This window comes from Clupea harengus, chromosome 6, assembly GCF_900700415.2.
Source record: "Clupea harengus chromosome 6, Ch_v2.0.2, whole genome shotgun sequence".
In the NCBI taxonomy this organism is placed as follows: Eukaryota; Metazoa; Chordata; class Actinopteri; order Clupeiformes; family Clupeidae; genus Clupea; species Clupea harengus.
In genome coordinates, this window is record NC_045157.1 from 27,931,394 (window position 1) to 27,945,585 (window position 14,192).

General features: G+C 46.7%; 1 protein-coding gene across 4 annotated transcripts in view; it reads right to left on the bottom strand.

Annotated features, from left to right (window-relative positions):
- Nucleotides 1-8,564: 8,564 nt before the first annotated feature.
- mtss1lb (MTSS I-BAR domain containing 2b) overlaps nt 8,565-14,192 on the bottom strand; it is a 60,418-nt gene continuing 54,790 nt past the window's right edge. For 2 of the 4 annotated variants that reach the window (XM_031569632.2, XM_031569631.2), the window contains 5 exons: nt 13,371-13,503; nt 12,774-12,848; nt 11,238-11,396; nt 10,752-10,917; nt 8,565-9,461 (listed from right to left, as the gene is read on the bottom strand). In XM_031569632.2, the coding sequence (XP_031425492.1) occupies nt 8,698-9,461; nt 10,752-10,917; nt 11,238-11,396; nt 12,774-12,848; nt 13,371-13,503 (1,297 nt within the window). In that variant the 3' untranslated portion in view covers nt 8,565-8,697. Of the gene's footprint in view, nt 9,462-10,751; nt 10,918-11,237; nt 11,397-12,773; nt 12,849-13,370; nt 13,591-14,192 lie in introns of all 4 variants that reach the window. The other 2 variants (XM_012814945.3, XM_031569630.2) reach the window with 1 other exon arrangement.

Consider the following 14,192-nt stretch of genomic DNA (forward strand, 5'->3'; position numbering starts at 1 on the left):
GGGTATTAACCATCGCTAAATTTAAAAATAACAAGCATGTGAAAGAAAAACAAAATAATGTATTCCACTGGTCCCGTCGGCTTCTAACTGCTCTCAGTCGTGCCGCAGGAAAACAGAACAACAAGAAAAGGCTCCTTTATTGCACAGCCAGTTCTTTATTTTCTTGAAAACTGCCTGGAGGATCAGTGCATGGTGCGGACAGGAATTTCATTTCACATCTTATTGAACACAAGGGGCAATGGGAGGGAAGGTGATACATCTAAATTTAGTGTGGGTAAATACGTGCAGCAAGTGAGTGGAATGGAAACGAGCGTGTCATCGAGGCACTGACCCGCAAAGGCAGACAGTCATTGGATATGACAAGACAGAGCTCGCCGGACGTCCACTCATACGCGTGACAAACGCTTCTGATAGGGAATTTGGGAGAGGGCTCACTTACTGTCATTGTGCGCGGTCTAGGCATATCAACAAAGAGGACTGAGGTGGAGCGACTATTATACAGTCTTTGACATCACCGCATGCCAATAGATCTGTCACCTAAATCCATACGTAGATCATAGGGTGGAATCTTAAGTGACTGAATCCTAATTTAGTTTGTCTTATTATCAGTCTTCCACTCAATTTTCTTGTGAAGAAACCATTTTGACATTTACAAACTGCTCACTCACTCTGTCTATCACTCTCTCACACACACACACACACACACACACACACACACACACAATGATTCCTCAGCAAATAGTGTCCTCATCCTTGTGGTCTGAAATGACTACTACAATAATTAAATATGAACTTAATTCCACTTCCAGTTTCCTAATAAATGGGCTAGACATGCACCTTTAAACATTTAATTTGATGTACAGAAAGGGACACAAGGGGACGTGAAAAAACCTCATGCATTTCACACTTCTGAGTCTCCATCGTAGGGCCGTGTTCCAATGAATCCCTTTGTCAAATATTTTCAAATTAACTGTGGCCTACTTCTTTTTAATTAAAGTTTAATTTGAGCAAATTAAAGACTGGCTGGGGAAATGATACGATGCAGCGAGAGGATCCTTCACCTTAGTCAGTGTTTCAGCAATGATAGACATCCCTGTTCAATAGGAGGCCCGAGACCCTGTTTTCATGTCTTCTGCAGCCTCTGTGGGATTGTCTGGAGAGCGAATGCGTAACTAAAAGATTGCCAACAACTCACGTCTTTTTTTGTTAGTCTTTTTCTTTTAAAAATGGAGCATCTTCTTCAAAATGTTCCGGATAGAGTGAGCAGGGGATTGCCATCTGTCAAAGTCTCAAGTTGCAACACCTGGAACTTGACTGGTGCGATTTTCACTCTTCTTTTCATTCCTTGCATGTCAGGCTCACATTGCTCCGCATCGCTAAGTTGGAGTTGCCACCTTACAGACAACAAGCAGACAAATAAATACATTTCATGAAGAGGGAGAGGTAGACTGACTTCTCCCCACCACGTTAGAAGATAGTAATGTTTTCTCTGAGTGCTAAGGTTCTCTACTGCCCCCTGCCTTCTGAGAAGAAAATGTTTCGCAGTGATCGACTTCTTGCATTAGGGGCCAGTATGGTGCACAGGGCTGGACTTGAAACAAAAAATTGTCCCTTGCATTTTTGCCACGGATGGCCCACCACAATCAGTCAGACACCACCCACTGGTACAACATCCTTGCGGTCCCCTTAAAAACCCACTATACCATTTCCCCAAACCACTACAAAGCTTAGTAGTAAGTGCTGCGGGCAAGTTTAGGCTACCAGTGCAAGTTGGCCAGTATACTCACTCACCCTTGACTGACTCCTTGGTGATACAATCTCTATACTCATGTAGAAACACAAGTGACAAGTAACAAGAAAAAGCTCAGCTAGAAATACAAATATGTCATATTATTTTGTATTTTATCATGTAATAAAACAGTATGTAGGTGCATGCTCAGTGTACAGCTGCACCAAACAATTAGAACTTAGTGTAGGTGGAGAACTACCCCACAGATAGTATAATAACATAATCCATACCATAGACCTTTATATTCTAAAACTAACCACATACCTGGCTGAAAATAAACCCGACAACTTTATTGCCTTTTTTCAGTAAGCTAACAGGCCTATATAGTAGGTAGAGCTACAGGTGTTTTGCACATCTTTATCAAGGGAACCCTTAGCCTCACCATTTTAATAATATTATGATAATACGACATGGACCTAAGTCACTGACAGCAACGAGGGCTTAGCCAACGCAAGGCCGACCACATCACGTTAGCTAATCAACGTTTGAATAGTCAGACGAACTGGCGATTGCATCAGGGAACTATGCTAGCTATCAAACTAATGCTGCACTAACTGATTTTACTGACGGAGTGACCACTAGCGGAAATGTAAATGACGACATTAATTAATCATCATCATTTGAATCATGGCAAAGGCGCGCGCGCGCGCGCACACACACACACACACACACACACACACACACACACACTACCTCCCTGCTAGTCCCTGTTTATCATTAAGATACTCCATGCTTACGCTTCAAATCACTTACTCCTCGGATTCTCTGTCACACGTTGGATCCTCCGCCTGCTCGTGTTTCTGGCGGCGGCCATAGCCAGTCACCTCTTCTCTTCCTTCACCTGTTGCTGCCCAATGTGTGGGAGCTGCAGCGAACGGGACAGAGCGGAAAGCGGTGGGGCCTAGTAAGAGATGTGATTAGGCTAGCCCGGTGTCAGAATAGATGATATAAATGAACTGCCCCTGCTTTATGAGCCGGTCCCTGGCCAAACAATAAACACATAAATAATAATTAAGATTTGTATTATATTGGCCCCAAAAATGCCCGGTATGCCAGACTACTGGTCCAACCCTGAATGGTGGATATTGTTAAAGTTTAGACTTCATTTACTCTTGTAAGGGTTCAGCAACCTACTTAGTAATATAGTGGTCCTCAAAATCCATCACTTCACGAGATGGCTACTGCAATTCTGTCTTTTTTTTCTGTTTATCATGGAAATTGAATGTGCTGATGAGGACAAACGAAACACAATAAATCAGGCACATCCCACGCACAGTTTAAGTACAACTTTTATTAATACTGGAATCATCACAGTGCGTTTTGTTACATTAGCAGTGACTAAAGTTAACAAAATTAAAAAGATAAATATTACAAAAAGGAAAACTTGCCATCAGCACAGAGGCAACTTCGCCTTTGAAAATAAGAACACAATAAATTAAAGAGAAAGAAGAATAGAGAAAGAAGATAGACAGAGACAACAGCACCTGTAGCGTTACTTGACTCCATTCGAGGGAAGGGGTTTGTACAAAAAAAAAAGAACATAAAAAAAACGCACACATCATATCTCTTCACGATAAGGAGAATTAAGAGTGCTGTGACAATGCTGGCAAAGTCAAGTTTAGAGACGCAGTGTTTTTGAGCTTGCACGAGATACAGAAACTCAGTTTATTAGCTTGGGTTGTATGGACATGGCAGAAGCCAGAGATAGACCAAAGGAACTCAGGAGTGATAAAGACATTCTCTTTAGATATCATGACAACTATTTTGCGCCTGTCCTCCCTGGCTCAACTACTTGGCCACTTGGGAGAATAGAGAGGGTGGGAGTGATAGCATGGGCAATGGATAGCAACATGGACTGACGCAGCCTTGTGTTAAGGATGATGTTTAATGGCCATTTCTATTGTAGAACAGAGAAACAGCCAGTGAGTGCGGGTGAAAAAGGAGCCCAGAAGAATATGGAGGCAGGGTTGCAAAGGGTGTTTTGCCAGTCCTTGGTCTGCAGGCAAACTCAAAAAAAATAAATGACTGGAATATTTGCGAGGCTAATACATGTTGGCTCAACCCACACCTGAGCTTCCTTTGTGGGTGTAACACAATAATATTTTCCCCTTCCCTGGAGGGGAGGAAGGGTGCATGCCGAGTATACACAAGTGTATGTTTCCGAGTATCACAGTAGATGTGGTTATGTGTAGGGCTATATGCACACACACGTCTGCAATTTCAAGGCATTGCATTTTGATCTGTGGCGATGGCCAGACACAGCACAGGGCACAGTAAGGCTAATGGAGACCCTCACAGGGACTCCGGACATCGGAGGGGCACTGAGGCTGTGTAGCACAACTATCTCTGCCTTCATCTCTACAACCCAAATGGGCTTGACCATCACATCTATCTCTGCCTTCATCTCTACAACCCAAATGGGCTTGACCATCACATTTTGCAGTGGACTTAAAGGGCAGAGAGGAAGTGGGATTCACTCGGTGTCCTATGGTCAGTGGTCAACAACCTTTAACATGTTCAACAGATTATGCTTTATCTTCTTTTGTTTGTCCTAAAAAATAGGATTTTTGATCGGTTTTACCCAGAAAGGCTTACCTGGAGATTGTACAATATGCAGGGGCATATCTTAGGGAAATAGTGCCTGTGGCAAGAACTGAAATTGCGACCCCTGTCCAAACATCTGACACCTTTCTCGTAGATGAATTTACCCAAATATCATCTAAAAAACACAGGGCCCAAATATCGCCATCAAGCGCTGGCAAGCACAGGATGTAGCATCATTGCTAAGTAATACCTGAAACAAAACATGGAGTATTTGTTCTCAAGGGTACGACCTCAGTCGTTTTAGTCCTAATGTGTTACTATGTGTTTTCACAATTCGAAGATTGCTTGTCTGACTTTAATTGAAACTGGTCAGTGGCACCCCCCTTCAAGTGGTACCTAGGTATGCCACTGTGAATATGTATGTTAAGCAGTAGCCTCCAACCATTTAGACAGAATACAGGATACGTACAGGACTAGCAAATAAAGCTCTGTTGTCAGCACTACATGAGACAAATGACAGGAACTAAACACAGTGGAACACCAGCCAGTTAATATGAGTTGCCTTAGACTGAATGCACTTTTATATACATATCTCTTGCTTAGTTGGAGACACAGTAGAAGAACATGGCTGGGGTACAGTTCCAGAGGCAGAAGAAAACTTGAGCGCTTTCAATGTCAAGACCACAGATGAGTGAGAGAGGCAAACAGAAAAAGAAAGATGCCTTTTGACAGAGCAACAAAAGGGGAAGGCTTTAGCGAGTGTGCTGGAGACCATGCTGTGGAAGCGAGGAGGAGACTGTATTTGTAAGCACTATCGAGCACCTCCGACTCAGCAGGAGGCCAGCTGTCTCCCTATTGCATGGGCTCCCGCTGCGGCCCTCCTGTCAGCTTCCGACGCTGGAGCTAAAGCAACGCCACGCCACGCAACCTGTGGCTTCCTTTCACGCAGAGAGCTCAGCCTCCCTCAAAGAAGTCACACATGACACCTCATGGGTGACTAACTACAATTTCTGTTCGAGTCACAGAGAATAAACATTTCCATTATGCGAAGCTGTTAGCTAGTGGTGCTAATAATGGGAGAGTTGTCACCTGTGACATGCTAGTTAGCTGTGGTAGAAGCTGCTTTTCACTCTTGCAAGACTGACACCGTGAAATCCCTCTCTCTGAGTTGGGCATGTAGTTGTTAAGGTGTGGAAGCAATTGTGGACTGGTGCTTGACAGGAGTGGTAAAAAATAGAGGATACGGGTTGAAGGGGAAACTGAAGGGGAACTCATGAGAACACAACACAGCAGGCGTAGATGTGTCTGAATGGCAAACAGCAGTGAAACGGAGAGAGAAAGTAGGAAGGAAAATGGAGAAGTCAATCTAGAGAGAAGGGAGTCTATGTGTGTGCGTTTGTATTGGCATGTGGAGACTTGGCACAGTGGTGACCATTACAGTGGTCATTGAAAAGCAAACAAAGAAGGAAATCATAGGAGAGACAGCTAGCATATGCTAGTTCCTGTCATCTTGGAGTATCTGCCAGTTCTTTTTCTCTGTCCTGTCTTCACACTATCACTGGCAATCAACATTATCATAATTAAGCAGGATTGGCAGCTAGTCTTGGGCATATTATATCTCTTTTTCTTCCTCACTTGTTCTTGCATCTCTCTCTTTCTTTATCTTAATGGCTGTATGGAGGATTTTCAATGGACACAAATTATTTCAACAATTCAAGAATAAAAAGAAATTGAGATTATAACTTGATACGCAGCACACTAAGAAACAGTATACAAGTACTGGATATTTGACTGTTGGATATGTAATCTTTTCTTGTAAATTCAGCTAAAAACACTGCTGCCATATTGCTGTCGTATCCTGTACACTTGACATTTGCCTTTTTTCCTCAGTAATGCTAGACAATATTTGTGTGAAACGTGTTTCTCTTTTGTTTTAGCAATGCAACTAGTACAATTAGTGTTCACCTTCTTAAACAGCATATGTATGTATATATGTATATATATACAGAGTTATGACCTGTGCTTTCCAGGAAGTTCTCTGGGACACGCTGGTGGTCCAGCAACTGGCGTCTGGGCAGGGTCACTGGGGCCAACACTGGTGATCTGCTGGTCCCTCCCACTCCCCATCGCCTGTCATCTCTCCATCCCTCCATCTCTCCCTCCCTCCATCTCTCCTCCTTCTCCCAAATCTCCTCTAATCAGCACTCACTAACTGTAGTGAAAGGGAGAATGCTCATGCACACATTTTTTAAACTCTCGTCCATTTGAGAAGCATGTCCACCTTTTCTGTATTTTTTTTTCTTTCTTTTTCGTTTTTTTACTTACTTTTCTTTAATAAGCTGCAGGCATTCCTAAAACAGAGTGCTCTATTTCTGTAAAATAAATTATTCAAAAGTTGAGAGCAATAAAATGACAACAGAAGAAACTAACTTAGTCTTAGGTGTCAGTTCATAAGCACAACTGTAATGGTGACTGGGGGTTTTAAGAGTGTGTGTGGGGTGCTTTCAGGAGGAGGGTGCACACAGAAAGTTGGTTAGACACCTAAAAACTGACAGAAACAAGTCCTGCCCTACATCCAAAGCCAAAGTCATTGGTTACTCTCTGACAAGAGTTCAAATCAAGCGGCTATTCCTTTTTCTCTCATGAAAGCAATCTAGAAGTAGAAGACACACCATTGTATGCTGTACTGTTTGTTTTCACATTAGAGACATGGTTAAGGATAATATGCAGGCTATTTTGTGGTGTGATTGCTTCCTAAATTCACTTCACCTTTCAAGGGCATTTCAGGCAGTGGAATGCTTTCATTAAAAAAAATGGATGGCTACTCTATTCCATTCATATCACTTTCTCATCCTTTCATCTTTCTCCTTTTTCTTTCATTCTCTCGTTCACCTTGAAGTGATCATTTCTCTGGGTCACAGAGTTACACCTCTGGTCTTCTGCATGACTACCTATCTCCCCTACACGTCCTTCGAGAGCCTTCAACACTACGTGGGGTTTCGAGTTTGAGGCTTTCAACAGGCAATGAATGCATACCTGTTTAAATAAAACAAATTTCTTCAGGGTACAAAAATATGCCTACATGCCCCCTTCCATCTTGTATACCCTTCCTTCTGTTTCACTTCCTCGTCCTGTCTTTCTTTCTTTCTTTCTATCCTTTCTTCTTCCCTTCCTTACGTTCTGATTGCCAGTCTGTAGTACAGGGCGCTCTGCCGCCTTCCTCTCCCTAACACACACAATGTGACCACAGTGACACCTGCTGGCCACAATGAATTCACCTTCAAAGTGCTAAAGTTTATTTTTTTTTTCAGTAATATATTAGTCAAGGAGTGGATGTAGTCCACACACTTTTATGTTAGCCTGAAGACTGTCTGAAACACAGAACTAAAGGAAGATCTATGGCTAAGATACACGCTGATCTTAAACGTCCACCTGCCCACTGGACAAAATCAAAGAAGACATTTATTGCTCCATTTCATATTGGCATTTTCACTCTGGTTCTACAAAATATACGCCTGATATAAACTCACTAAAACCTTCAAAGTGGGAACATAAAAAGTTTACGCAACAGAGACTACAGAGGATGACAAACATCAGTAAAGGAAAGCTGTCCCTCTGTTCCTGTTCCTGCACCCAAACCCCCCACCCCCCCCCCCACAAAGCCACCAGCTGACCTGCAGCAGAGCCCCCTGCACCCCTCCAGCCAAGACTGACAGACTCTCAAACCAATCACAGACAACAGCTAAGGGCTATGTTACCACGGTGTGAGCCAGTGGGGTGAAGCGGAGCCTCGGAGGTGGGGTTTATATGAGGGAAGGTGGGACCTGGGAGCAAGTGAGTGGAAGTTTCACAAGCGTCCTCTGCCTACTGGCTCTCAATGCCCTGCAGTCACCCACACCTCCATATCTCTAACTAGAGGGTGAAGGGGTGGCACTGGGGGTATTGGCATTGGGAGAGTGTACGTGTGTGTGTATGTTTGTGTGTATGTGTGTGTCTGTGTGTCTGTGTGTCTGTGTGTGTGTCTGTGTGTATGTGTGAGGGAGGTTAGTTTGGCAAGAAGAGCAGGTCCCTCAGTCTCTCAACAGTCCCAGCATCCGGTTCCGGCTCCAGTCCGAGTCTCCCCCTTGGTGGTGATGGTGTTAATAAGACAAACATGCGTCCAGACACGCTAAAGTTACGGAGACGTCAGCCTCTCAATACGGCATTATTTACTTCATTAATTATCATTACATTTTTTTTATTATTATTTCTTTACTCTAACGACTCTTTTTTTTTATTATTACGTCATTCTCTACAGAGTCAGAGCGCAGTGGGTTGGAGGGTAGAGGCTTTCGCTTTCTTCTCCCCCCTTTAGGTGAAGACCATCACAAAATCCTCGGCGCTGACCTGTCGTTGGAGACGGTCTTGCGGAGTCGGATGCCACGCCGGATGGTCACCAGCATGTCCTCGCCGGCACGCGCCCTGGACTGGTGCTGCCCGGTAGGGCCCGGCGGCGGGTCATCGGGCAGTGAGGGGAATGGGAACTGACCTTCGCCCAGGGCGTGGGCGCTGGCCACCAGCTCGCCGATCTTCTCCACCAGGCTGTGGCGGTTGGCAGCCAGCAGCTGGTCCTCCTCATGCTGGCCGCCGTGGCCGTAGACGCTCATCTCGATGCCGCCGCCGCTCGCCCAGGCCGTGTTCGGCAGGCTGAGGCGCTTGGGCGAGGCCTTGACGTACTCCAGCGCCCCTGCCGTGGCGTCGTCCGCCGTGAAGAACACGCACTCCTCGCTGCCCACGCGTACCGGCGGACCCGGGTAGCCGCCCGGCGAGTCTGGCACAGTGGGCGTCTTCACAGGCACGATGGGCGGCCTAATGGGGATGGGCCCGGCGTTGGACAGGGTGCGCCGCACGCCAGGCTTGGTGGAGGGGGTGCGGCGGATGGTGGCGGTACCTGGGGTGCCCACCCCTCCACCCTGGGCACCCATCCCACTGGGCAGGCCAGCCGTGCTGGCGGGCCGCTTGGTCTGGATCATGCGCCGATAGTTCTGGGCGATGTTGCTGTGGCGGGGGATGGTGGAGGACTTGTCAAAGTCAGTCTGGCCATCTGCCTCGCCATCACCGTTCACAGAGTAGCAGTCGTAGTCTGACCCTGAGGAGCAGTGAGGGGCAGAGAGAGTATTAACACCTGACTGGGGACCTTACAGCCTTTATTACTATTACTATTAATAACTCAGTCATTAAGGAAATGGAGACCATGGGATTGGCACTGAATATCTCCCACATCAAGTATTTGATCAATGAATTAGTTCAGCCAGGAAACTCTAAGTGGCGCTGATGATTGGTCTTCCGGCATTTGACCCAATCAGCCTCTTAGACCCCCAACACAACTCTGTATGACTTCCACACCGCTACCGTAACGTAACGTAATGTTTTGTCGTGCTTCCTCCTCCTCCCCAGCTCCCCCTGTCTAGATGGGTGGCTATGGGGTGGACAAAAGTTTAAGACCACTCTTGAGAACAAGTACTTTATTCTTCTGAACTCAGTGACTGCATCTGTAATGAAATTGATTGCGTGAGATTGCGTCATCCTAACGTAGGTCTATTGAAGTCACTTCAACTGACCATCACACAGTAAACATGTCATTAGGCCACATTTAGTTGTGTCTTACTTTTTCAAAAAGCCACAAAAATGCGTAAAATAGCGTCACTCAAGGAAGTCCAGAGGGCACAGATTGCGGTTCTTCACCGGGAGGGATATTTTGAACCAGCGATTAACGAGAAGTTCACAATGCAGCTGTACGAGTTTTGCGAGTTCAGGGACGTATTCAGATAGAAAGAAGTCTGGGCATCCATGAGTAACGATTTTTAACCCATTTTCATGAGTTTTTATAAAAGGCAAAACACAGCGAAATGCAGCATAATGACGTGTTTACTGTGCGATGGTCCATTGAGAAGTGACTACAATAAGCCAACATAAGGATGACGCAACCGCATGCAATCAATTTCATTTCAGATGAAATCACTGCGTTTAAAAGGAAAAGTACACAGTGGTCTTTTGTCCATGACTTTATGTTGTCTTTGTGTATTATTTCACTGTGTTCTTAAGCAGCAGTTATGAGGCGTATAAAAGAGGCAGATGAGGGGGGCACTGTGGCGCAACCAGTAGCCCCGACCACATTCGGGCTAGATGCCCATGGAGGACACAGGTTCGATTCCGGCCTGATGTCATTTCTCCTGTCCACTCCCCGCCTCTTCTCCCACTCATTTCCTGTCCCACTCTTCACTAAGACTAACGATTAAAAGCCCAAAAATAAATCTTTAAAAGAGGCAGATGTCATGTCAAGAGTCATCGCCGCATGACCTCATGGTGTTGCCTGGATTTGGCCCTTGAGGTGAGGTGTGAGGAGAGGAGATGGAGGTGGGCGGCGCTGTGGCGGTACCTTGAGAGGGGATGGTGTCCTCGGAGCAAGATGGGGTGGTGGTCTGGGTGCTGTAGCCGCTGGAGTACTGCAGGGAGTCGCGGCTGCTCTTCTGGCCCTCCATGCTCAGGCCACGCGTCAGCACCATGGCCAGGTCACTCGCAGCAGGAGACACCTCCTCCCCGTGCTGCCACCAGGACAGAGAGATTAACATGGACACACACACACAGACACACACACAGACACAGACACACACACACACACACACACACAGACAGAGATAGACAGACGCACACAAACACACACACACACACACACAGACAGAGATAGACAGACGCACACAAACACACACACACACACAGAGATAGACAGACGCACACACACACACAGACACAGACACACACACACATCCAACATGCCAGTCAAGGAAACATCCCAGTTTCATACTGTTACCAAATGAAACACTCCACACACTCAGCCAACATTTTACACCTGGTGACTGGTCACCTTGGCAGCGATGCTGGCCGGGGTCATCCTGTGCCGCTGTGGGTCCTCGGGATGCAGACCGGCGGCCGCCTCCACCTCCCTGGGCCTGTCCATGGGCTCTTTCCTCCTCTGAAGGGTGGTGGCTAAAGGCTGCTCACAGGCCCCTTGCTTGGACCAGTCCTGGAGAAGTGGGGGTGGTTATTTACAAGGCAAGGCGAAAGAGCAGCTGCTCCTCCTCTCCCTTTGAGAGAGGAGAGGAGAGGGGGGGGGGGGGGGGACGGACGGACACTTGTCCACAATCCAGCAGTTTGAGAGTCCTTTTCGATGGGTAACAGGGCAGAGGTAGGGGAGTGAAGAGGGGATAGGTCACACGTGCACTTTTGATACTGTTGCCAATTGGTGAATGAGAGGTTGTGTGCCTTTTAATGCACTCACACATGGACAAACATGTCACCCATGGCCTGCTCAGTTTAGTAAATCTCTCTGAGATTTCAGACTAAACACAGGCTGACATGGAAGCAACAGAAAAGGCATAGTGGTTAGGGAACAAAGTAATGAATTTATGAATGAGTTAAGCAGGTGGAAAAATTAACATGGGGCTTTGGTAAATAAGCATTAATCATAAGAGACGCAAAAAAAAAAAAAACACAAACCAAAGAAGGAGAAAAAAAAAAGCTCAACACAAACCAGAACTGCAAAGAAAAAGTGCTTGATGACAACAAACCTTCCAGCAAGGAACCTTTGATGTGGGAGAGGAGGTGTTGGATCCGGGGGAGCGGTTATAGGGTGGGGACGCAGGAAGTATGACAGAGAAAGGCCTGATGGAGCCAGTGTGAGAGAGAGCAGGGCGGAAGGTAGCGAAGGACGAGCCAAACTGCGGAACGGAGAGACAAGATGGGTCAGAGAGGGCCGTCAGGTCTGTCCCCCTCCACCCAGCCCCAGAGAGGTTGGGAGGGGGGGGGGCTCTGGGGACCGGCCGCCTGGTATGCGGACACGCGCTGACAGAGGCAGGAAGAGGTCAGAGCAGGGAGTGCAAGGATGAGAAGAGCAGCTGAGATGCAGCCAGGTCACCTGAGCTCCGAGCCTACCCACAATCCACCTGTGACACAGACAGGTGGAGACACACAGAATACCTCTCGTCCTGCCATTCAGGCCCACCTCGGACTAACACCAGATCCAGCCAGACACGCAGCCATACAGGTGTGCACAGTACAGTACAGCTCAGACAACACACACATCGCCCACATGTATGCATGCCTAGAAGCCATACATGAATACTGCGCGCCCGCACCATCACATTGGCTTTGTATGACTTCAATGAGTGTCTTACATACAGTAATGAAAACAGTGTACACTCATACTTACACAATTACGCTTGAGTTTACAAGAATTACATTGTGGAGGGCTACATGCGACATGAAAACCTGATCATACAACACAACACATTGGCATTGATGAATGCACATGGGTGCAGTATGCACACTGCGGTTGTATTTGCGGCATGCGTTTGTGTGTGTGTGTGTGTGTGTGTGTGTGTGTGTGTTAGTCAAATCTTACCGTTGTAGGTGAGCTGCACTCACTCACTGACTGGCAGGTCTCTGATGCCTCTGAGGAAGCCGAACTTGAAGATTTCTACAGAACAAGAGGACGACACCAGAATGGACAACATGTACTAATGCTGAAGCAGAACATTTCTTCTTACTGGCTTTGGAATCTACTGCATTGAACCCAGTTTTATCTGCTTCAAAAAATATCTTGGACCCAACTCTTCATAGAGCACCTCCTTTCCTAACTTGCACTTCCTCTCCCTTCCTCTATCGCCTTCTTATCCTTCCTCTAATTCTATCTCCTCTAACTAGTACTTATCTCGCACTTACAGTAGTTACATTCCTGAACTTTTTTATTTCTTATGTAAAGTAGTATTTATTGTAACACTAGGTCTCTATTGCTCGTAGCTTGATTGTTCTCTCCTTTTGTACGTCGCTTTGGATAAAAGCATCTGCTAAATGACTAAATGTAATGTAATGTAATGCTTTTGCTCTGATGAAGCAATAAATACAGCTCTAACCTTTACACACAATTCAATGATATTTGATTTGATATGCAACGTCACTGTTTAGTGTAGCATCAACAGCCCCCGTCCCCATGCCTTACTTGGCTGGTTATGTCTGAGGGCATGGGCGATGGAGGCTTGGAGTAGACATTGGCGTCCTGCGAGATGAAGCCGGAGTCGTGCGAGGAGACGCTGCTGAGGCGGTGGGCTCCCCCTGGTGGCGGCTGCGCCAGGCTGCGGTAGCGACAGGACGAACTGGGTGAGTGAGTCTGCGAGCCTCCGGACGAGCGAGAGGCGCTACTGTGGGCGCTGTTCACGCTGCTGCGAGGGGGGAGTGAGGGGAGTGAGGGAAGAGGGGAGAGGGGGAGGGGGGGACACACACACACACAGGTGGAGGGCCGCGGGCAGGGAGGGGGGTAGGGGTGGATGGAGGTGATGTGGATGGCATGACAGAAGCCAGAGGTGGAGTTGGATGGGACGATATTTGGTGGTAGGCCAAGGGTTAGCGGGTAGATCAGTGAAATGATAATTGACATGATGAATTTGATGATGATTATTAAGATGATGATAATGATGAAGTTGATTAAGATGATGATGATTAAGATGATGATGGTGATGATGATTAAGATGATGATGATGAGGGTGGGGTATCAACAAGGACAGGGCAGAGATTGGAGACAGAAGTAGTAGGGGGGGCAGATGGCAGATGGCATACATGAAGGGGGAGGTGAGGGTGGCGTGAGGAGGTCATGAACAGGGAGGTGGCAACAGCGTAGAGGAGCAGCAGGCAGGCACACAGTTAAAGCAGCAGGTCCATTGATTTAGATCCCGAGGAGCAGAGAGCAGAGGAGGACGTTGGAGTGAAGTTCACAGGGAAATGAGACATCGGTTAGTAGAGGAGAGAAGTTCAGTTAGAGGGGAGG